The sequence below is a fragment of the Leucopleurus acutus genome, assembly GCF_964270905.1.
Source record: "Leucopleurus acutus genome assembly, chromosome: 2".
Taxonomy (NCBI): Eukaryota; Metazoa; Chordata; class Mammalia; order Artiodactyla; family Delphinidae; genus Leucopleurus; species Leucopleurus acutus.
The window spans coordinates 163,241,217-163,263,453 of NC_139143.1; the positions used below are offsets into that span (position 1 = coordinate 163,241,217).

A 22,237-nucleotide genomic window follows, 5' to 3' on the forward strand; every position below is an offset into this window, starting at 1 on the left:
TCGCGGCCTCTCCCGTTGCGGAGCACAGGCTCCAGATGCGCAGGCTTAGCAACTGTGGCTCACGGGCCCAGCCGCTCCGCGGCATGCGGGATCCCCCCAGACCAGGTCCCGAACCCGTGTCCCCTGCACCGGCAGGCAGACTCAACCACTGCGCCACCAGGGAAGCCCCCGAGAGTAGTTTTTTTTTTAAATTATTGTGTTCTTTGTCAAGTTTTAGCATTTTGGGCTGGCTTTGAAAAAGGCATCAGGAATAATCTCTTCTTTTTCTCTGTTCTGGAACAGTTTAAATAGCATAATTATCATTCTTTGAAGGCATGCAAAACTGCCTGGGAAACTGTACCTTGCTGATGTTCGCAATCTTTTCTATAACTTCTTCTTGAATCAGTTTTGTTAATCTGTACTTTCATAGAAAATCTTTTGATGATCTTTTTCTAATTTATTAGCCCAGAAATGCTTATTTAAAAACTTTCCATAGTATCTGGAGTTAACGCTTACTTTCTCTTTCTTCATATTGTGTCCTGTGATGTCTTTTTAAAAATTATTCTGGTCAGAAGTTTATTTTATTGGTTATGACACATAACCAGCTCTTGAACTTATCAATTCCACTGCTCTTTACTTTTGTCACTTATTTTATGATTTTATCTTTATTACTACCATCCTCCTGATTTCCTGAAGTCTTTTTCTAGGTGGGTTCAGTGCTTAGTTGTTTTTTTTTAATATTTATTTATATGTTTGCCTGTGCCAGGTCTTAGTTGCAGCACGTGGGATCTTTGTTGCTGCAGGCAGGATCTTCATTGCAGCATGCGGGCTTAGTTGCAGCATGCGGGATCTTTAGTTGTGGCATGCATGTGGGATCTAGTTCCCTGACCAGGGATCGAACCCTGCATTGGGAGCACGGAGTCTTAACTGCTGGACCACCAGCGAAGTCCCAGTGCTTAGTTTTTATATTATAGTTTTAATATTTTAAGCCTATGAAATTTCCTCTAAGAATAGCTTTGGTCACATCCAGTATGTTTTTATACATAATATATCACATTGTTCATATTGTCATTTTCTTTGTAGATATAATTCACATACCATAAAATTTCACTTACCTTTTAAAGTGTACAATTCAGTCATTTTTCCTAGCAGCTATCACAAACTCTCTAATTCCAGAACATTTTCATCATCCCCCAAAGAAACCCATTAACAGTCACCTTCCATTTCTCCCACCCCCTCCAGCCCCTAATAACTACTAATCTACTCTCTGTTTCTATGGATTTGCCTATTCTGATCATTTTATATACATGGAATTATACAGTATGTGGACTTTTATGTCTGTCTTTTTTCACTTAGCATAATGTTTTCACGGTTTGTCCATGTTGTAATATGTATCAGTATGCCATTCCTTTTATGGCTGACTAATGTTCCATTGTATGGATATACCACAATTTTGTGTATTCATTCATCAGTTTATGGACTTCGGACTGTTTCTGCTTTTTGGCTATTAGAGTAATGATGCTATGAACATTCATGTACAAGTTTTTGTGGAAACACGTTTTCAGTCCTCTTGGGTATATACTTAGGAGTGGAATTGCTAGGTCATATGATATCATAGACTGAATTGTCTCTCCCAGGTTCATATGTTGAAGCCTTAACCCCCAGTGTGACTGTATTTGGAGATAGGGCCTTTAAGGAAATAATTAAGGTTAATGAGATCATAAGGACGAGGCCCTAATCCCAAGGACTAGTGTCCTTACGAGAAAAGGAACAGACACCAGAGCTCATTTGCTCTCTGTGCATACACAGAGGAAAAGACAGGTGAGGACACAGCAAGAAAGTGGCTGTCTGCAAGTCAGGAAGAGAACCCTCACTAGAATACAAACATGAATCTGCAAGCATCGTCTGGGATTTCTAGCCTTTAGAACTATGAGAAAATATATTTTTGTTGTTTAAGCCACCCAGTCTACAGTATCTTGTTACGGCAGCCTGAGCTGACCATTACATATGGAAACTTTTTTATCTTTTTGAGGAGCTGCTGAACTTTTTGAGGAATTGCAAGACTGTCTTCCAAAGCAACTCTACCTTTTTACATTCCCACCAGCAAATGTACAAGGCTTCCAGTTTCTCCACCTCCTCACCAACACTTGTTTGTCTTGCTGATTTTAGCCATCCTAGTGGATATGAAATGGTATCTCATTGCAGTTTCAGTTTACATTTCCATAATGACTAATGATGTTGAACCTCTTTTCATGTGCTGGGTTTTCTTTTTGTCATTGAGTTATAAGAGGTTTTTTGTCTAATCTGTATATTCTGTATATCTTTGTATGACTTTCCTAGGGCTGCTATAACAAAGTACCAAAAATTAGATGGCTTAAAACAAAAGAAATTTCTTGTCTCACATTTCTGGAAGCTAGAAGTTTGAAATCAAGGTGTCAGCTGGGCCGTGCTTTCTCTGCTCTAAGTGAGAATCCTTCCTTCCTTCTAGCCTCTGGTGTTTGCTGGCAGTCCTTGGCCTTCCGTGGTTTGTAGATGCGTCACTCCAGTCACATGGCCCTCTTTTCCCTGTGTGTCTCCACATCATCTTCTCTCTATGAGAGTCCCTCTCTGTGTCTAAATTTCCCCCCATTCAGAAGAACACCAGTCACATTGGATTAGGGCCCACCCAGATGACTTCATGTTGACTTGATTACCTCTGTGAAGACCATATTTCCAAATAAAGTCACATTCTAGAGGTACTGGGGGTTAGGACCTCAAAATATCTTTGTGGAGGGACACAGTTCAACACATAATGACCATTATGATACATGGTTTGCTAATATTTTCTCCTACTCTGTGGGTTGCCACTCACCTTTTTTTCCCAAAGGAGATGTAATTGACATATAACATGATATTAATTTCAGGTATACAACTTAATGATTTGATATTTGTATATATTGTAAAATGATCACATAATAAGTCTAGATCATCCACAGCCACACATAGTTATAAGAACTCTTTAAGATCTACTCTCTTAGCAATTGTGTTTTTTTTTGGCCACACTGCACGGTTTGTGGGATCTTAGTTCCCTGACCACGGATTGAACCCAGGTCTTTGGCAGTGAATATGTGGAGTCCTAACCACTGGACCGTCAGGGAAGTCCCAGCAATTTTCAAATATACAATATAGTATTATTAACTATAGTCACCACGCTGTACAGTACATCTCCAGGACTTATTTATTTTATAACAGGAAGTTTATACCTTTTGACCACCTTCACCCATTTTTGTTTTTTTCCTTTCCTTTTGGCAGCACGTGGGCCTCTCACTGCTGTGGCCTTTCCCGTTGTGGAGCACAGGCTCCGGACGTGCAGGCTCAGCGGCCATGGCTCACGGGCCCAGCCGCTCCGCGGCATGTGGGATCTTCCCGGACCGGGGCACGAACCCATGTCCCCTGCATCGGCAGGTGGACACCCAACCACTGTGCCACCAGGGAAGCCCCATGACTCTTTTTGAATTATGGTTTTCTCAGGGTATATGCCCCGTAGTGGTATTGCTGGGTCATATGGTAGTTCTATTTTTAGTTTTTAGTTTTTTTTTTTTTTAATTAATTTATTTGTTTTTGGCTGTGTTGGGTCTTCGTTTCTGCGCGAGGGCTTTCTCTAGTTGCGGCATGCGGGGGCCACTCTTCATCGCGGTGCGAGGGCCTCTCACTATCGCGGCCTCTCTTGTTGCGGAGCACAGGCTCCAGACACGCAGGCTCAGTAGTTGTGGCTCACTGGCCTAGTTGCTCCACGGCATGTGGGATCTTCCCAGACCAGGGCTCGAACCCATGTCCCCTGCATTGGCAGGCAGATTCTCAACCACTGCGCCACCAGGGAAGCCCTATTTTTAGTTTTTTAAGGAACCTCCATACTGTTCTCCATACTGGCTGTATCAATTTACATTCCCAACAACAGTGCAAGAGGGTTCCCTTTTCTCCACACCCTCTCCAGCATTTATTGTTTGTAGATTTTTTGATGATGGCCATTCTGACTGGTGTGAGGTGATACCTCATTGTAGTTTTGAGTTGCATTTCTCTAATGATTAACCTTCACCCATTTTGCCCACCTCTCACCACCACCTATGGCAGCCACCTGTCTTTCACTTTCTTAGTAGTGTCCTTTGAAGCTCAGAGTTTTAAATTTTGATCAAGTCCAGTTTATTTTTCTTTAGTTGCTTGTGTTTTTGGTTTCATATCTAAGAAACCGTTGCCTAAATCAAGGTCATGAAGACTTACACCTGTGTTTTCTTCTAGTATTGTAGTTTCGACTAAAATTATTTTATTTTATTTATTTATTTTTAAATTATTTTTAAATTTATTTTTGGCTGCGTTGGGTCTTTGTTACTGCGCACGGGCTTTCTCTAGTTGTGGCGAGCAGGGGCTACTCTTTGTTGCAGTGCGTGGCCTTCTCCTTGCAGTGGCTTCTCTTGTTGCAGAGCACAGGCTCTAGGCATGCAGGCTTCAGTAGTTGTGGCACACAGGCTCAGTAGTTGTGGCTCGTGGGCTCTAGAGTGCAGGCTTAGTAGTTGTGGTGCACGGGCTTAGTTGCTCCGCGGCATGTGGGATCTTCCCGGACCAGGGCTCGAACCCATGTCACCTGCATTGGCAGGCGGATTCTTAACCATTGCGCCACCAGGGAAGTCCCCAATGTTTACTTTTTAAAGTAACTATTGTGGTTTTCTTTGAGGGCTAAGGTATGGTAAACATTTTAACTGTTCTATGGCTACCTTGAAGCAATGCGTATTATTTTTATACTGCAGTGTTCTCTCTCTCCCCCTCCATCTCCATATATATTAAGTACTATGTTATTTAATCCTTCTATTTCCTTCTTATTGTCTACTTGATGTTCCAAGGACTAAGAGGTTTAACTTTCCCATTCTGCTTGTAATTTTGTTAAATTCCTTATATTTGTAATGACTTTTAAATATTTTGATTTTGCTAATGCATTTTTAGTTTCCCTACACGCCTTTCTCACTTTCTCCACTTTTATCTCATCTCATCCTGTTTCTTTTTCTTCTCCATCTGTTTTCTCTTCGTGGCCTTCTGCTCCTATTTCAGAAGGCTGTGTTTTCTTTCATCTTCTTCAAGATGCCAAACAGCCTCCTTACTTGTTCTTCTAACTGTCATATTAATCGCTCTTAAAGATCTGCTCCTCCTGAGTCTTCATTTTTTAAAAAAATTTATTTATTTATTTTTGACTGCTTTGGGTCTTCGTTGCTGTGTGTGGGCTTTCTCTAGTATGGCAAGCGGGGGCTAGTCTTCATTGCAGTGCGCGGGCTTCTCATTGCGGTGGCTTCTCTTTGCTGTGGAGCATGGGATCTAGGTGTGCGGGCTTTAGTAGTTGCGGCGTGCAAGCTCAGTAGTTGTGGCTCGCGGGCTCTAGAGTGCAGGCTCAGTAGTTGTGGCGCACGGGCTTAGTTGCTCCGTGGCATGTGGGATCTTCCCGGACCAGGGCTCGAACCTGTGTCCCCTGCATTGGCAGGCAGATTCTTAACCACTGCGCCACCAGGGAAGTCCCCTCCTGAGTCTTTAGAGTAATACTTTTTCTTCTTCTTTTTTTTTTTGTTTTTGTTTTTGTTTTTGCAGTACACGGGCCTCTCACTGTTGCGGCCTCAGCACAGGGTCCGGACGCGCAGGCTCAGCGGCCATGGCTCACGGGCCCAGCCGCTCTGCGGCATGTGGGATCCTCCCGGACCGGGGCATGAACCCGTGTCCCCCGCATCGGCAGGCAGACTCTCAGCCACTGCGCCACCCGGGAAGCCCTAGAGTAATACTTTTTTTTACTTATTCAGAAATATTTTTTCATATGCCCAATTTCTTAGTGTTTTCTGTTTACTTGTTCTCGAACAAGGAACTAGCTGATGTTTGCCAAAAAACCCAAAAACCAAAACAAGATATATGAATTGTCCTTTTTACCAGTTTGTGAGGCTTTCAGCTGCAAGTAACAATACGTCTCAGTGCAAATGGCATTTGACTGAAATGACTTATTAGCTTACCTAAGAAGAGGGGAATTAGAGCTTGGTTAATTCAGCAGCTCAACAGTGCCCTCAAGGACCCAGGTTCTTTCTTTCACTCCGCTCTGCCATCCTTATAACATAGGCTGGCTCCCTTATGGTGGCAAGTTGGATGCAGCTGCTCCAGACATCATCATATCCTTACCATCCATGGCAGAAAAAGAACTGTTTCTTCCTTGTTGGTATCTTTTTTTATTTTAAGTTGTGACTCTATTCCTTTATTTCTTTTTTCTTAATAGATCTTTACTGGAGTATAATTGCTTCACAATACTGCGTTAGTTTCTGTTGCACAACAAAGCGAATCAGTCATATGCATACACATGTCCCCATATCCCCTCCCTCTTGAGCCTCCCTCCCATCCTCCCTATCCCACCCCTCTAGGTCATGGCAAAGTACCGAGCCAATCCCCCTGTGCTATGCTGCTGCTTCCCACCAGCCAGCTATTTTACATTCGGTAGTGTATATATGTCAATGCTACTCTCACTTTGCCCCAGCTTCGCCCTCCCACCCCATGTCCTCAGTTGCAGGGCAGGAATAAAGATGTAGACATAGAAAATGTTGGTATCTTTTTAAAAGCCAGAAACCTTTCCCATAATCCCTCCTCCCCTTAGGTGACTTCTCCTTTTGTTGGCCAGAACTGGATTAGGAATCCAACCCTAACCCAATTATTGGCAAAGGGAATGAGTGCACACAGATGTTTTAGAACAATCAGAATTAACCTGAGTCATCTCAGGGCAGACAGTAGACCCTGAATCAAAAACTGGGGTCAGTCAGCGGGGAAGGGGGACATGGCCGTTGGGTAGGTTTCCAGTAGTGTCTGCTGTACTCTCAGCCCCACTTTGGTGCTGACTGATCTCATTACCAATCTACAGTGGGAGAGCAGGTGCTTGGGCTCAGTTTTTAGCTCCATTGTCAGGATTTATCAGGCTTTCATCTAACATAGCTCTGCGGGGCTGAAATTCAACCTTCTTCTACCTCTATATCCTGGCCATCTGATAACTTTCAACAAATGTAGTTTTTAAAAATGACATTCCTGGCTCTTTCCTGTCTCTGCCCTCCATCTGTATCTACAAGGGATTGTGCCCCTTCCTAGGATGTTTCATCACTCTTCTTCCCTTTGTGCCTACATCTTTTCTGGGAGCTGCCATCTCCAAGTGTATCTAGGCTGAGAGACACTCTCCGGCGACAGGGAAGAACACTTTTCCTCCAAAGCAACTATGCGGTAGAGTGATGGCTGTGCATTCACTGTCCAGTTGACAAAGACCTTGCTTTTTTTTTTTTTCTTTAAGGGTCAGGCAGTGGGAGGAAGGATGAAGTATCTTCCAAGTTATTTTCAGGATGGGAGACAGTGTCACTCTGTGAGTAGCGTAGCCGGGAGGTGCACTACAATTGTATTTTTCAGTCCAGTACCACTGGCTTTAGCGTAGGTGGAAATATGCCACTCTACTCCCCATCACCCCCATTCTGGCAGTCAGCTGTCAAGATTAGTTTACGGTGACATTCTGTGTTTTCAACTCTTTCTGTATCTTTGGGTCTTAATTAGAATTTGGGGGAGACTGGAGGTGGAGCCTGTTAGATGGTTACCATTTAAAACTGGAAGCCATGTTTATACGCTTTTCTAAGAGTGATCTCCTATGCCCTTCTCTCCACTTCCTCGGCCCGTTGCCACCTGCCGTCCACTTCCCCTCTATCCCCTGAAGTCAGCAGGAACCTCCACACTGTTAAAGCCAGTGGGCACTTTGAATCATCTTGCCCCGTCTCTGCTCAGCGTATGACACTGCCAACCAGCGGTTCCTCTTGCTGGTAAACTTGGTATTGAATGCTTGTTCTGTGTCAGGTATTGTGCTAAGCTCTCCAGATGCATTAATTCATAAAATTCTCACAGCAGGCCTAAGGAGGTCACTATTGTTTCCAGTCTACATATAAGGAAACCGAGGCTCTTGCTTGTGGCCCAGTAGCTAATGACTGGAAGAGTCAGGAAGGAACCTTCCTAAATGTCCTCTTCCCTGGGCTTCTGTAGCCTCCTTTGCTCCTGGCTTTTCCTCCTACCTCTGTGGCTTCTCCTTTCTAAGCTCCTCTTCCTTTGCCTGCCTTTTCTTGGGCTTGTTTCCTGAAAGCTTTGCCTTCTCTCTCTCTGTGCATTGCCCTGGGCTGTTTCATCGAATCACCTCCTGATGGCTCTCGGATCTCTATCACCCTCCCAGGTACCTTTTGGGAGCCTTGGAACCCCTTATCCAGCTTCCTTTCTGGCATCTTCTCTTGGGAACCCCTCTGCTCAACACACTTAAAGTGAAGTCATGATCTTTCCTCCCAGTAACCTGGTGGTACCTTATTCTGGCATGATTACACTTTTGTTTGTTTCTTTTTGTTTGCTACTGTCTGTCCCCCCCAACATTATCTAGACTAGGTTCTCAAATCTGTCTGTACACTGGAATCATCGAGAAGCTTTTAAAAAAGATGCTAATGCCTGAGTCCCACCCCACAGAAATTATGATTTAATTGCTTTGGGTTTATGACCTGGGCATCAATACTTTTTTTAATTGTGGTAAAAAACGTATAATTTACCAAATTAACCATTTTTAAGTGTACAGTACTGTCGTGTTAACTATATGCAATTATTGTACAACAGACCTCTAGAACGTCTTCATCTTGCAAAATGCAAACTCTGTACCCTTTGAACAACAACTCCGCTTGCGCCTTCCCCCAGACCCTGGCAACCACCATTCTACTTCCTAAGAGTTCGATTACTTTAGATATTTCATAGAAGTGGAGTCGTGCAGAATCTGTCTTTTCGCTACTGGCTTATTTCACTCAGCATAATGTCCTCAAAGTTCATCCATGTTGTTGCATGTGATGGGATTTCATTTTTTAGGCTGAATAGTATTCCATTGTATGTCTACATCACATTATTTTTTCCGCCAGCTTTACTGAGATATAATTGAATTGCACCTTTATGTAAGTCTAAGGTGTACAATGTGATGGTTTGGTGTATGTGTGTATTGTGAAATGATTGCCATGGGAAGGTTAGTTAACACATCCATCACCTCACATAAGTATGTTTTATGAGTCTGGTGAAAACATTCAAGATCTCTCTTAGCAGTTTTCAACTACACCATGCCATACATTAGATCCCCAGATGTAATTCATCTTATAATTGGAAGTTCGTACCTTTGACCAACATCTCCCCATTTCCCCCACCCCCTAGCTCTTGTCAAAAACCAATCTACTCTCTGTTTCTATGAGTTTGGCATTTTTATTTTTTTTTAATTATATATTTATTTATGGCTGCATTGGGTCTTCTTTGCTGCGCACGGGCTTTCTCTAGTTGTGGCGAGTGGGGGCTACTCTTCGTTGTGGTACGCGGGCTTCTGATTGCGGTGGCTTCTCTTGTTGTGGAGCACGGTCTCTAGGTGCGCAGGCTTCAGTAGTTGTGGCACGTGGGCTTCAGTAGTTGTGGCTCGCGGGCTCTAGAGCGCAGACTCAGTAGTTGTGGCTCACGGGCTTAGTTGCTCCATGGCATGTGGGATCTTCCCAGACCAGGGCTCGAACCCATGTCCCCTGCATTGGCAGGCGGATTCTTAACCACTGCGCCACCAGGAAGTCCCGCGTTCGGCATTTTTAGATTCTACATATAAGTGAGATCATTCAGTATTTGTCTCTCTTTGTCTTATTTCACTTAGTATAATGCCTTCAAGGTTCATCTGTGGTTTTGCTAGTGGCAGGATATCTTTTTTTTAATCACTGAATAACATATCATTAAATATATACGTATATAATTTTCTTGTCTTTATCCGTTCATCTGTCAACAGACACTTATGTTGTTTCCATATCTTGGCTATTGTGAATAATGCTGCAGTGAACATGAAAGTGCAGAAATTTCTTCAAAATTGTGATTTCATTTCCTTGGGCTATATACTCAGAAGAGGGGTTGCTACATCACATGGTAGTTCTAATTTTATTTTATTGTATTTTTTATCTATTTTTTAATTGAAGTATAGTTGATTTACAATGTTGTGTTAATTTCTGCTGTACAAAGTGATTCAGTTATATGCATATATACATTTTTTAATATTTTTTCCATTATAGTTTATCATAGGATACTGAATATAGTTCTCTGTGCTATTCAGTAGGACCTTGTTTTTTATCCATTCTATGTATAAAAGCTTACATCTGCTAAACCCAACCTCCCACTCCACCCCTCCTCCAGCCCCCTCCCCCTTGGCAACCACCAGTCTCTTCTCTATGTCTTTGATTCTGTTTATTTTTCATAGATAGGTTCATTTGTGTTATATTTTAGATTCCACATATTAAGTGATATCATATGGTATTTGTCTTTCTCTTTCTGACTTCACTTAGTATGATAATCTCTAGTTGCATCCTATTTTTATTTTTTTAAGGAACCTCCATACTGTTTTCCATAGTGGCTGTACCAATTTACATTCCCAGCAACAGTGCACAGGGTTCCAATTTCTCCATAGCCTCGTCAACACTTGTTATTTTCTGTTTGTTTTGTTTTGTTTGCTGTTGTTGTTTGTTTGTTTGTTTTTGATCCTAACAGGTATGAGGTGATATCTCATTGTGGTTTTGACTTCCATTTCCCTGATGATTAGTGATATTGAGTATCTTTTCATGTGCTTATTGTCCATTTGCACATCTTCTTTGGAGAAATGTTTATTCAAGTCCTCTGCCCATTGGGTTATTTGTGGGTTTTTGTTGTTATTGTTGAGTTGTAGGAGTTCTTTTAATATCCTGGATATTAACCCTTTATCAGATATGTGGTTAGTAAATATATTCCCCCATTCCATAGGTTGCTTTTTCACTCTGTTGATTGTTTCCTTTACTGTACAGATGTTTTTAGTTTGATGTAGTGCCATTTGTCTATTTTCGCTTTTGTTGCCTGTGTTTTGGTGTCATATTCAAGAAATCATTGCCAAATCCAATGTCATGAAGCTTTTCCTCTATATTTTCTTCTAGGAGTTTTATAGTTTCAGGTCTTACATTTATGCCTGTAATTCATTTTGAGTTAATTTTTGTATGTGGTGAAGGTAAGGGCCCAAATTCATTCTTTTGCATGTGGATATTCAAATTCCCCAGCACTGGGGACTTCCCTCGTGGTCCAGTGGTTAAGACTCTGCGCTTCCAATGCAGGGGGCGTGGGTTCAATCCCTGGTTGGGGAACTAAGATCCACATGCTGTACAGCGTGGCCAAAAACCAAAACAAAACAAAAATCAAATTCTCCAGCATCATTTGTTGAAGATACTTTCCTTTTCCCATTGTGTGGCCCTGACATCCTTGTAGAGGAGCATTTGACCATATATGTGAGGGTTTACTTTTGGGCTGTCTGTTCTGTTCCATTGGTCTATAGTTCTGTTTTTATGCCAAGTACCATACTGTTTTGTTTACTGTAGGTTTGTAACATTTTGAAGTAAAAAAGTGTGAGGCTTCCAGGTTTGCTTTTCTTTCTCAAGATCATTTTGACTGTTCATGGTCCTTTGAGATTCCATGTGGATTTTAGAATTTTTTTCTGTTTTTGCAAAATATGCTATTGGGATTTTGATAGGAATTGCACTGAATTTTTTTAGGTCACTTTCGGTAGTATGGACATTTTGACAGTATTAAATCTACACTCCATAAATATGGATGTCTTTTTTTTTAAAACACAGATTTTATTTATTTATTTATTTATGGCTGTGTTGGGTCTTAGCTGTGGCACATGGGAACTTTTGTTGCAGTACACGGGCTTTTCATTGCGGTGTGCTGCAGGCTTCTCTCTAGTTGTGGCACATGGACTTCTCTCTAGCTGTGACGTGCAGACCCTGTAGTTGTGGCACGTGGGCTCCAGAGCATGTGGGCTCTGTAGTTGTGGCATGTGGGCTCAGTGGTTGCGGCGCGCAGGTTTAGTTGCCCCGCGGCATTTGTGATCTTATTTCTCTGAACAGGGATCGAACCCACGTCCCCTGCATTGGAAGGAAGATTCTTAACCACTGGACCACCAGGGAAGTCCCAATAAATATGGATGTCTTTCTGTTTATTTGTGTCTTCTTCAGTTTCTTTCAGCAGTGTCTTGTAGTTTTCAGTGTGCAAGTCTTTTGCTTTTCTGGTTAAGTTTATTCCTAAATATTTTATCTTTTTTGATGCTATGGTAAGTGGGATTGTTTACTTAATTTCTGTTTCATATTGTTCATTGTTAGTGTGTAGAAATGCAAATGATTTTGCGATTTGATTTTGTATCCAGCAACTTTGCTATATTTGTTTATTTGTTCTAACAGTGTTTTCTGTGAAATCTGTGGGGTTTTCTACATATAAGATTATATCATCTGTGGAGAGAGATCACTTTACTTCCTCCTTTCCAATCTGGATGCCTTTTATTTCTTTTTCTTGCCTAATTGATCTATCTAGGGCTCCCAGTACTGTGTTGAATAGAAGTGGCAAGAGTGGGCATCCTTGTCTTGTTCCTGATCTTCAAGGGAAAACTTTCAGTTTTTCACCATTGAGTATGATGTTAGCTGTAGGCTTTTCATATATGGCCTTTATTATGTTGAGGTAGTTTCCTTCTATCCCTAGTTTGTTGAGTATATTACCTCTTGCCCAGACTATTACAATAGTTGAGTAGCTTGTCTTCCTGCCTTCTGTGCTCCCTAATGTCTCCAAACTGCAGAGCGTGTAGAAAGAGCCTGGGGGATTAGAACCAGCCACCATGAGGGAAGCTGGAGTATAGGGTGTGGGCAAGCAGCCCGTGACCTGATGCTTTCCCCCTAGGAGCCAGGGGAGCAGAGAGCTGTGGGGTGAGAGGGGCCTCCCTTCCCTCTAGTCCCACAAAGTCGCTGTCCCTCAAGCCCCGTGCCTCAGGAGCATCCTGTCCCCCACAGACCCTCTGGTCATGCTTCTGTGGCTCCAGTAGCCCCGCCCCTAATCCCCTCTTGTCCAGACTTTCCAGCCCCTGTCCCTGCCCCACAGTCAGATCTGGGTCCAGAACCTTGCATTACTTACTTTCAGCACCATGGGAGGAGGATGAGATCCGCAGGGACCGAGTGGAGCCCCAGAGTGTGTCCCTGTCATGGCGGGAGCCCATCCCCGCTGGAGCCCCTGGGGCCAACGGCACGGAGTATGAGATCAGATACTATGAGAAGGTGAGTCGGGGTGTGGGAGGGACCTGGGGCTGCATTCCTGGCTGTGATCTGCCCCCCTCACCCGCTGGCTTCCTTCTCTTCATAAGCACCTCCCAGCAGAAGTCCTTCTTACTTTCTTTCTAAACATTTCCACAGGCCCCCTCAGGGGCCTCCCCAGCCGGGGTTTCTTCCTGTCCTCTCCTCACCATGGACCCCACTGCTCTCCCTCTTTCCCCACGTCTCCATTCATCACTGGTCATCATGTCCGTTTTCACCACTTCTGCCTAGTGTGTACAGTTGACAAGAAGTCTTCTCTGGGGGCTGATCCAGATTTTGTGTGGTGGAATCATGTACATACAATTTGCAATCCTTTTAAGAAAAAGAAGGCAGAAATACATTGTTTCAAATTTTACAGAAAGGTACCACGGTGGGAGCACACTAGGTCATGGGACCCCCGTGTTGGTAAACGTTTAGCAGCCAGCTCTGCAGAACAATGAACGTGTGCAATATTATTATAATTTTGCTGACGTGAGGAATGTGTAACCCATCATTTACAAATAAGAATAGAAAATATACAGCGATTCTTATTGTAAACTCCAATTGGTTCTCATAGGATACTTCTTGCTGATTTTTGCTGACCTCTTGTATCTGTTGTCATCTGTGGTTGCAGCTCAACCATGGTTTGACAAGTGGAGTTACATCCAGATCCGCTGTCTCTTTTCCGCATAAGTTAATAAACTTATGAATTTAAATTCAAACTGTTTGAATTTGACATGTAATCTGCCGTTAAACTGTTTCTCACCTTGGTGCCAATTGCGAAACCTCGCTTTCAACTCAGCACTACATGTGTCAGGACTTCACTCCCTCCTCAGTGACTCCAGGGAGTTCTTTGCTGAATCAGTCAAAGTTTTTGAATACGAGAAGTCTGGAGAGCTGTGAGTTGAGAGAGAGAGAAAGACAGCGAGAGAAAGAGAGTTGGGGGCTTTCAGCATAAAGATAGTAGCTGAAGCCAAGGGAGCAGAAGGGATGGCCAAGGGAGCGGGGCGTGAATGAGAAGAGAAGTCAGGGCAGAGCTCTGGGGATCCCTGATGTCTAGGAGACCGCAGTGAAGGTCACTGGGAAGGAGCGAGGCACGCAGCAGTTGCTTAGAAAGGGCTCATTGAACTGACACTTGGGGATCACAGCATAGATACAGTCCCAGCACTGAGCTGGGTGGATGCTTCCAGGCCCTTAGGGAGTTTGAAGTTGCTGGGAACAAAAACCCTTGAGAAGAGGAGCCAGTAGCAAAGGGGCTGTGTTTGAAAGCCTTCAGGAACGTCTCACGGGGCCCGATGACCAGAAGTGTGGCTGGTGTCACGAGCTCCTCACGCCGACTTCTCTCTGTGCACCAGCTCCACCTCCTCTGCAGGGGCCTTGCTCCTAGCACCTGGCAGCTGCGAGGCTGGCAGCCTTGCCCCTTTCCCCCTCCCCACCCCGAGCCTGTCCCGTCTCATAGGTCATGCAGTCATTGCACTGTCTTTCGGTGGTTTGTTCAAATGCCCGGAAGGGAGATTCTGATTGGCCCAGCTTGGGTCAGAGTCTTCCCTGATTCCTGAATACCATGGCCCTAGAGCTGGGGCCACAGGTATAGGGGAGGTGCACCTCTGGGGGCTGTGAGTGTGGCAGGGGCTCTAATAAGGGGGTGTGGGCAGAGACAAAATAATGGTGGCATGTCCAGCAGGTACCATTATCAGATGTGTTGGGGGCAGGACGAGGTAGAGCACAGAGCACGGGACCTGAAGGAATCGAGACGGTGTCACCCCAAACCTTCTTTGATGTGAGCCTCACCTGTTAAAGGAGATAGGAATGCTGCTGTGAGGACTGTAGGAAGTTGGCTCCTATAGGGTCTAGCCCAGCAGCGGGCAGTGAGTGGACCGTTGCTGGGGGCCGTGGGAGAGCCTGTCTACCCCTCTAAGCCCGATTCCTTATCTGTGAATCCATGCCTTGCAGGACATTGTGAAAGTCTGATGCCAAGGGGAAGGAAAAGCTGTGTGATCCGACAAGGGCCGAGCAGGTGTCAGGCCCTTGTCTTCTTCTTTCCTCTGAGGGGTCAGGTGCAGCTCACCCTCTGGACGGCCAGGCCCTGATGCCCTTCATTCTAGCATCCCTTTGAAGGCCGGCATCTTCTCTAAAGTTTCTCTTACTTGGAGGTGGGGCTGTTCTCAGCTACAAGTACCACCGAGTAGGGGTGGGAGCTCGTGGTGGAGAAAGGGGCTAGTGATCCTATGGAAGAAAGCTGTGGGATCTCCCCAAGACAAGTGGAGTTATTCCACCAGCCCAGGTTCCTCCCTACTTCTTCCCCCCGACATTCTCCCAGGCCAGCCCTGGGTCTGGGCCTCACTTCTCGGTCCCTCCCCAGGGTCAGAGTGAGCAGACTTACTCCACGGTGAGGACAGGGGAGCCTGCGGTCACCGTCACCAACCTCAAGCCGGCTACCCGCTACGTCTTTCAGATCCGGGCGGCTTCCCCGGGGCCCTCCTGGGAGACCCAGAGCTTCAACCCCAGCATTGAAGTGCAGACCCCGGGGGAGGGTAAGTGATGTGTCAAGTGAAGAGAAAACCCAGCGGGGCTGGAGCAGGGAGGCAAATTGGGGCGGGGCGGGGGGGGGGGCGTTATCTGTGCAATTAAGGGAACCTGCAGAACGGTTCAGTCACAACCTAATTAATGGATGAATTCGGTTGGACTTCCCTGGCGGTTCAGTGGTTAAGACTTTGCGGTTCTACTGCAGCGGGCACGGTGGAACTGGTGGGAGAACTCAGATCCCACGTGCTGCTCAGTGTGGCCAAAAAAAAAAAAAAAAAGCATGAATTTGGAATCCAACAACTAGTGGCTTACATTGGGTACCTGTCCTGGAGGAACTCACAGGGGAGGGGCCCATGAACAACTATAACCCAGGTCTCAGCTGGTGTCTCCCTGCCTCCCAGAACCTCCCACGTCTCGTGGAAACATCCTGTGCCCTCTCCAAGATTCTTCTCTTTTCTTGGGAGAAATTTTTGTCTCCTGGTCACTCCTTGCCATTGACTGCTAAATTCTTGTTCCCATCCTGCTGCTTTGTCGCTTCCATGATACAGACTCAAACGTGGGCCCCCGTCCCTCTTCCCACTAGGCCTTACAGTGTGAAGCAGAGGGGGGAGGCCCAGCTCACCCTCTGGACTGCCAGGCCCTGACATCTACCATCCTAGCATCCAACCTTCCCTGAGGGTTGGGGCACACGAAGGGAGTTGCACCTGCAGCGGCAAACAAAACAAAACACTGGGAGAAGTGGTTAGGATTCGGCACGTTCATTGCCAGGGCCTGGGTTCAATCTCTGGTCAGGGAACTAAGACCTCATGAGCTGCGTAGTGCGGCCCAAAACAAACAGAAAAACACCAGGAGAATTGTACGCTTTCAATGGGTGAATTGTACGGTATGAGAATAATTTCTCAATAACGCTCTTATCAAAACAGAAGCTGAACATCAGATATTCCCAGTCCTAACGCAGCTCCAGCTCCTCGGCATGGTATGGCGCTACCCCCTCTTCCCTTGGCTTCCCTCCCCTGGTTCCTCTTCTCCCCACCCACCCCCAGTCCCCCCTCCTGATGCGTGCAGAGCATTTAGCGCTCTCTTTTGTTGTTCTCCTGCTGCTAACCCAGCCCTCAGGATCTCACCTCTATCTGCCCGAGCAGCTCACGAAAGTATTTTCCCGGACAAAGGCAGTTCCCCCTAAGAGGCATCCTGGCACCAGCTGTCTAGATAATAATTCTTTCCAACCTGCTACATGAGTCTAATCCAAGATAGGAAGAGTTCTGAGCCCAAAGGGAGGTGGAGATAAAATGTGGAGGGAGTTTGAGTTCTGGGAAAGGAAAACAGCACTTCTTGCTCGAACGCCTGTGTCTCTGCCAGACCTCGGCCAGGTGCTGGCAAGAGATTAGGGCTGTGTCTTGAAGGCTGGGGAACGTCTGAGTGTGTGGAGGTGGGCAGGGAAGGCGTTTTGGGTAGAGGGAGCCATCAGAACAAAGGCTCGCGGGTTGGGCTGGAGTGGGTGTGGCTGGAGTGGGTGTGGCTGGAGTGGGTGTGGCAGAGGGCGGGAGCTGGGAGCCGGTAGCTGAAGAGGGCTGATGCCTTCCCTTAATTTGGTGCTTCTTAGTTGGTAGATACGCTGCTCAGCTTCCGGGCAGCCTCCTTTGCTGTGGCCCTGGCTGTGGGGAGTGGTTCCCCAATCTGCAGAGTACTTTTTCCAGTGAGCTGTGACCCCAAATCAGGATCACGAGGAAGGACCGTGCTTCACCGCTGTATTAGTTACCCGTTGCTGTGTAGCAAATTACCCCCAAAACTCAGCGGCCAAAAACAACAGATGTTTATTATCTCATGGTTTCCTTGGGTCAGGAATATGGGCAAGGCTTAGCTGGGCGCCACCTGTCTCAGGTCTCTCAAAGGCTACAATCAAGGTGTCCTCTGGGGCTGCGGTCATCTCCAGGCTTACCTGGGGCGGAGTGGGGAGCGGGTGTCTGTCCCCCTGCTTGGGCTCTTGCTGGCTGTCTGTGGGAGGCAGGCATATGCCTCCTGGGCTTCTCCAAGGGCTATTTATAACCCAGCAACTAGATTCTTCCAGAGACTGAGAGAGAGAGAGAGAGAGAGAGAGCGCAAGAAGGCACCCGAGACAGAAGCCAGTCTCTTGTAACCTAATCATGGAGGTGACATCCCATCACTTTTGTTGTATTCTGTTCATGAGAAGCAAGTGACTATTTTCCGCCCACACTCAAGGGGAGGGAACACCAGGAGGTGGCGAACCCAGGAGGGCCATCTCAGAGGCTGCGGACCACAACCACTTTTAGCTCCATCCTCAGTTTCCGCGTCCACATGGATACTTCATTTCAAACAGTCCTTGGCAACTCCACTGCCTGCTGCCACCAGCTGGACCCTGGACCCAGTTTCTCATCTCTGAAAATGTGGGCTCTGAAATCTGCTCTTTGACCCTGACCTTGTTGGCCTCTAACTCTTCCTTCCTCTCCTATCCCTCTTCCTCACTTGCTCTGTGACATCCTAATAGCAGCTCTTGGGATCTGACCTCATCTCCCAGGCCCTCAGCCCCTCCTGTCCCCACAGTCATCTCTCCCCAGTGAGCACAGATTCTCCTGGCAGAAACATGCCCCATCTCTGCCGGCCCTCATTCCCCGGACATCGTGCTGCACCTGCCCTGCTAGTCCCCAGGCTTGGCTGTCCTCCTCTGTCCCTCGCCAAGGCTGCCTGCAGAGTTGTATTCTTCTAATCTCAGTTTAGTCTTCAGGGCTGCGTAGCATTTTCCCCGTTCTTGTCACGTCTCTCAAACACCTCCCCTCTCTCCCCGCTCCTGAGCCAGCAGATCCCCTCACTCCTCTCCCTGTGGGCAGGAACTCTGTCTATCGCTTGAGCTCCCTGTTACCCTCGGGATATCCTGGCTCATACTGGCCTAGCATTCAAGGACCTTCCGGTTCTGTCTCCTCCCCCAGCTCCCTTCACCCTCCTGCCCTCCAGCTTCATACCTTCATATCTTGCATCTGCATCTCTGCCTCCAGGCAGTCTGTTTTCCAGCCACATAGGATGACTTGCCGTTTTCCAGACCCAGCAGGTGCATCTAAGCATCATCAACAACCCTTTCAATCTTCCAGGTCCAGTGCGGATGACGCCTTTTCTACAAACCTTCCTCGCTGGCTTTAGGAAGAAATTATCATGCCTCTGCTCAGCTCTGCTCATTCATGTCTCTGTTCTTTTTCATTCTACAGTTAAGATTTTTCATCTCTGTCTCCCGCACTGGTCGGTACACCCCTCCAGAGCTGGGATTTTGGCTCATCCATTGCTATCTCCCCAGAACTAGTGCCAGCCTGGCACACATGTTGGATGGATGGATGGATGGGGCTGAGAGCCTGGCTCTTCCCCTGGGCAAATAGTTCAAAGCAGAGGCTTTAGGAATCAGGTTCGAATCTTAGGTTCACTGTTTGTTAGCTGTGTGACCTTGGGCAAATTACACAACTTTTCTCAGTGTCAGTTTCCTCAGCTATAAAATGGAAACAGTAATACCTTACTGGCTTGGATCACTTAGCCTTGAATGGAGCAAGTGTGCATTTAATGTTAACTCATCATTATTGCTGGTGACAGTTCTGGATGGGGGCTGGGGAGCTTGGATGAGAGGCCATCCCCCTGCAGAGCTACCTTCATTGTGCATCAGAAAGGCAAAAAGGGAGGCCTGGGCCTGCCTGTCTGGATGCCTGCTCCTCTCTCTCAGAGCTGGGCTGCAGTGGATGTGCCTTGCCCTGGGAAAGGAGGAAGCTCCACGTGCCACTGTGGCTGGTGGGGCTGCCTTGGTCCCTTGCCGCCGGGAGGCCGGGCCGAGTGCGGAGGTGCTGTGGGAATCCTGCTGTGGGGTGAGGACAGGAGTCTGTCCTGGAGCTTCCCCGGGAGCCTGGTCCTCTGCCTCTCTCAACCTCGTGGTTTCCCTCCCAGCTGCCTCGGGGTCCAAGGACCAGAGCCCCGCAGTCGTCGTCACCATTGTGACCATCTCGGCCCTCCTCGTCCTGGGCTCTGTGATGAGCGTGCTGGCCATTTGGAGGAGGTAGGTGGCTGGTCCCAGCCTGGATGATGCCTGGTGGGCCATGTCCCTGCGCACATTCACATGTGCTCACAGGCACTCATGTCTGTATCTGCATTTGCACCTGTGCGGATGTGCACGGGCGAGCACACCGCTGTGTAGATACAGGCGTGGCTGGTGTGGTCCTGGCCCTCCTCCCACCGCCCTGACCCCCTGCTCCTGCAGTCGGCAGCGTGGCAGCCAGCACGGCAGCTAGCTCAGCCGCTCTGGGATGAAGGGATTTAGCTCCTTAACTCATTAAATGTCAGAAGGCATCGCTGAGGATGGAATCAAGCTCCAGCTGCCCCGGTGTGATTAGGGTCCTCCTGAGGCACTCAGAGGCCCCCAGCCCCTGCCCGAAAGGGATCTGGAGGCCCTTCAACACAGGCAAAAAAGGAAGAAAGGCAGAAATTGTGTGTGTGTGTGCGCGCGCGCCCGCGCCTGCGTGCAGGGACAACAGGGAGGGGAACTCATAAACCAGAAACCCCCAACCCCCAGCAGAAGAAGCTGGCAGAGTGGGCAGAGGAAGGGGATGGGAGGAGGGGCACAGATGTGGAGCTTGGGTCCGGCCCTTTGGCATGCAGCAGAAATCTCATGGCATATATATCGCCCTTCTCCCCAGGGCCACAGTCTGCCACGTGCAGAGGCACCCGGGTGGGTTCCAGGCTGGGGCTGAGGTCAGCAGACTGGAGGGGCTGGAAAGTCTGCATGTGACAGGCTGGAGTGGGGGGAGCACAGGAGAAGAATGGGCTGGCCCGGGAGCCACACATCAGCATCCTGGAACCGCCTGCGGGCTGGAGGGACCGTGAGCTTTCACTTGGCTCGGAGGGGACTGTTTGCTTGGTCCTGAATAAGGTGCTGAAAGTGACTGAGGAGGAGTGAGTCTGGGAGCCAGCTCTGCCCGGGCCAGGTGAGTCAGGAAGGCAGGACAGGAGTGGAATCTCCTTCCTCACAGAGCTTAAAGGTCCTTATATGAGACCTGTTGGAAAAGCAGGAATGGACAGGAGCTGAGAGCATCTTGTCCTGGCTGTGAGCTCAGGGTCTCTGGGAGGCAGAAGGAGGAAAGGGGAGAGAGGTGAGCAAGGAGGGCCTCTTCAGGCAGACCCTACAGAACAGGGGCAGCTGCCCAGCCGCTCCTCGGAGACAGATGCACCAGAGCAGGCAGAGTAAGCCAGGGGTGGATTTCAAAACCTGCTCAGAATCAGATGGCACCAAAACGAGAATCTGCCTGGTCTAGCGCAGATGTGCAGAGAGGCACTCATCTCCAGCACGTGTGTCCCAGCTTTGCAGACGGTAACACCTCCCTCAGCCGTCTCTTCCTCTCGCAGTCTCTGCGGTATCCGCTCTGTGCGGTGGGCTCCTTACCTCCGCTTTCCCTCCCCAGTCCATCTTGCGTCACCCAGTGGGAGCTTCTCATTTTCTCTGCCACCACTCCTCCAGCCACTCAGCCTTGCCCCCTTCATCCCTCGTTACCTCTCCCAGGTGTTCCCCTCATTCATGGAAGTCCTGTTCCCGTGCTGGATGACTTCAGTAGCCATTGGAGGACCTGCCCCACCCCTCGGCCTCTGGGTTCTTTGACTCCCTTGTTTCCGCGGACCTTCTCTCCTGTTCCATCTCAGCTGCCCTCTCCCATCTCCTGACGTGGACCTGGCCATCACCCCGAACACTGACACCAGTTCTGCTTTTGCCCTGCAGACTCCCCGTCCTTGCAGCTCGCTCCCTCAGCCATGTCTGCTGCACCTGCCCTTTAACAGCAACTTTAACCCCTCAACTTCTCGCCCCCAAGTCTACACACCTGCCTATCTCTGCATCCATCCTCCCCCTCCTTTTGCTCTAGAGGAGGTGCCATTCTCCCGGCCAGGATCTTCTACCTGTGACCATACTTCCTACCATCTCAGGAACCCATTACTATTGATAATGTCCACTTCTTCCCCACGATAGCTAACATTTATTTAGTGCTTAGTAAGCTCTTGGCACCAGTGTGATCAGGCACGGATGTCTTTATCCTGATTTTATTAAAGAGAAATCCCAGCCACCTGGTCCCACAGACAGAGAGTGGACCACCTAGGGAGCCGGTCGTCAGATTCCAGAGCCCATGCTGGCGACCGCCATCATGACCACTCCAGACTACAGGACAGCCTCCTCTTTCCCACTGGTATCGAAACGTGGTCATCTCTCTCCAGTCTCCCCTAACCCCTCCTCCTAGAGCCTTCACGTGACCTCGGTCCTCTGCTCCACTTTTTCTTTCCTTGCTTCCTGTGATATCGCCCGCCACCTCCCCCCACCCCCGCCCCCGATTTCCCTTCTGTTTCCCTCCAGTTTCTCTGGTGGTTCTTTCATGATCTCCTCCATGGCATCCTTCTCCTCTACCCAATTTTTAAATGGTGGGGGTCCTCAGACTTGTTCCCTGTCCCACTTCTCAGGCTCCCTCCTCTCCCTGGGCAATACCCCCAGCTCCAGAACTTGTATCTCCAGAGCACACCTCTGCCAA

The 22,237-nt window shown here is 47.6% G+C and overlaps 1 protein-coding gene across 1 annotated transcript in view; it reads left to right on the forward strand.

Moving 5' to 3' along the window:
• The window catches only part of EPHA10 (EPH receptor A10), a gene marked incomplete at both ends in the record, with an annotated part of 39,945 nt that overhangs the window by 12,097 nt on the left and 5,611 nt on the right, over positions 1–22,237 (forward strand). Inside the window, 3 exons of the mRNA XM_082833295.1 lie at positions 13,012–13,145; positions 15,523–15,694; positions 19,623–19,731. Coding sequence (XP_082689421.1) covers positions 13,012–13,145; positions 15,523–15,694; positions 19,623–19,731 — 415 coding nt within the window. The remainder of the gene's footprint in view (positions 1–13,011; positions 13,146–15,522; positions 15,695–19,622; positions 19,732–22,237) is intronic.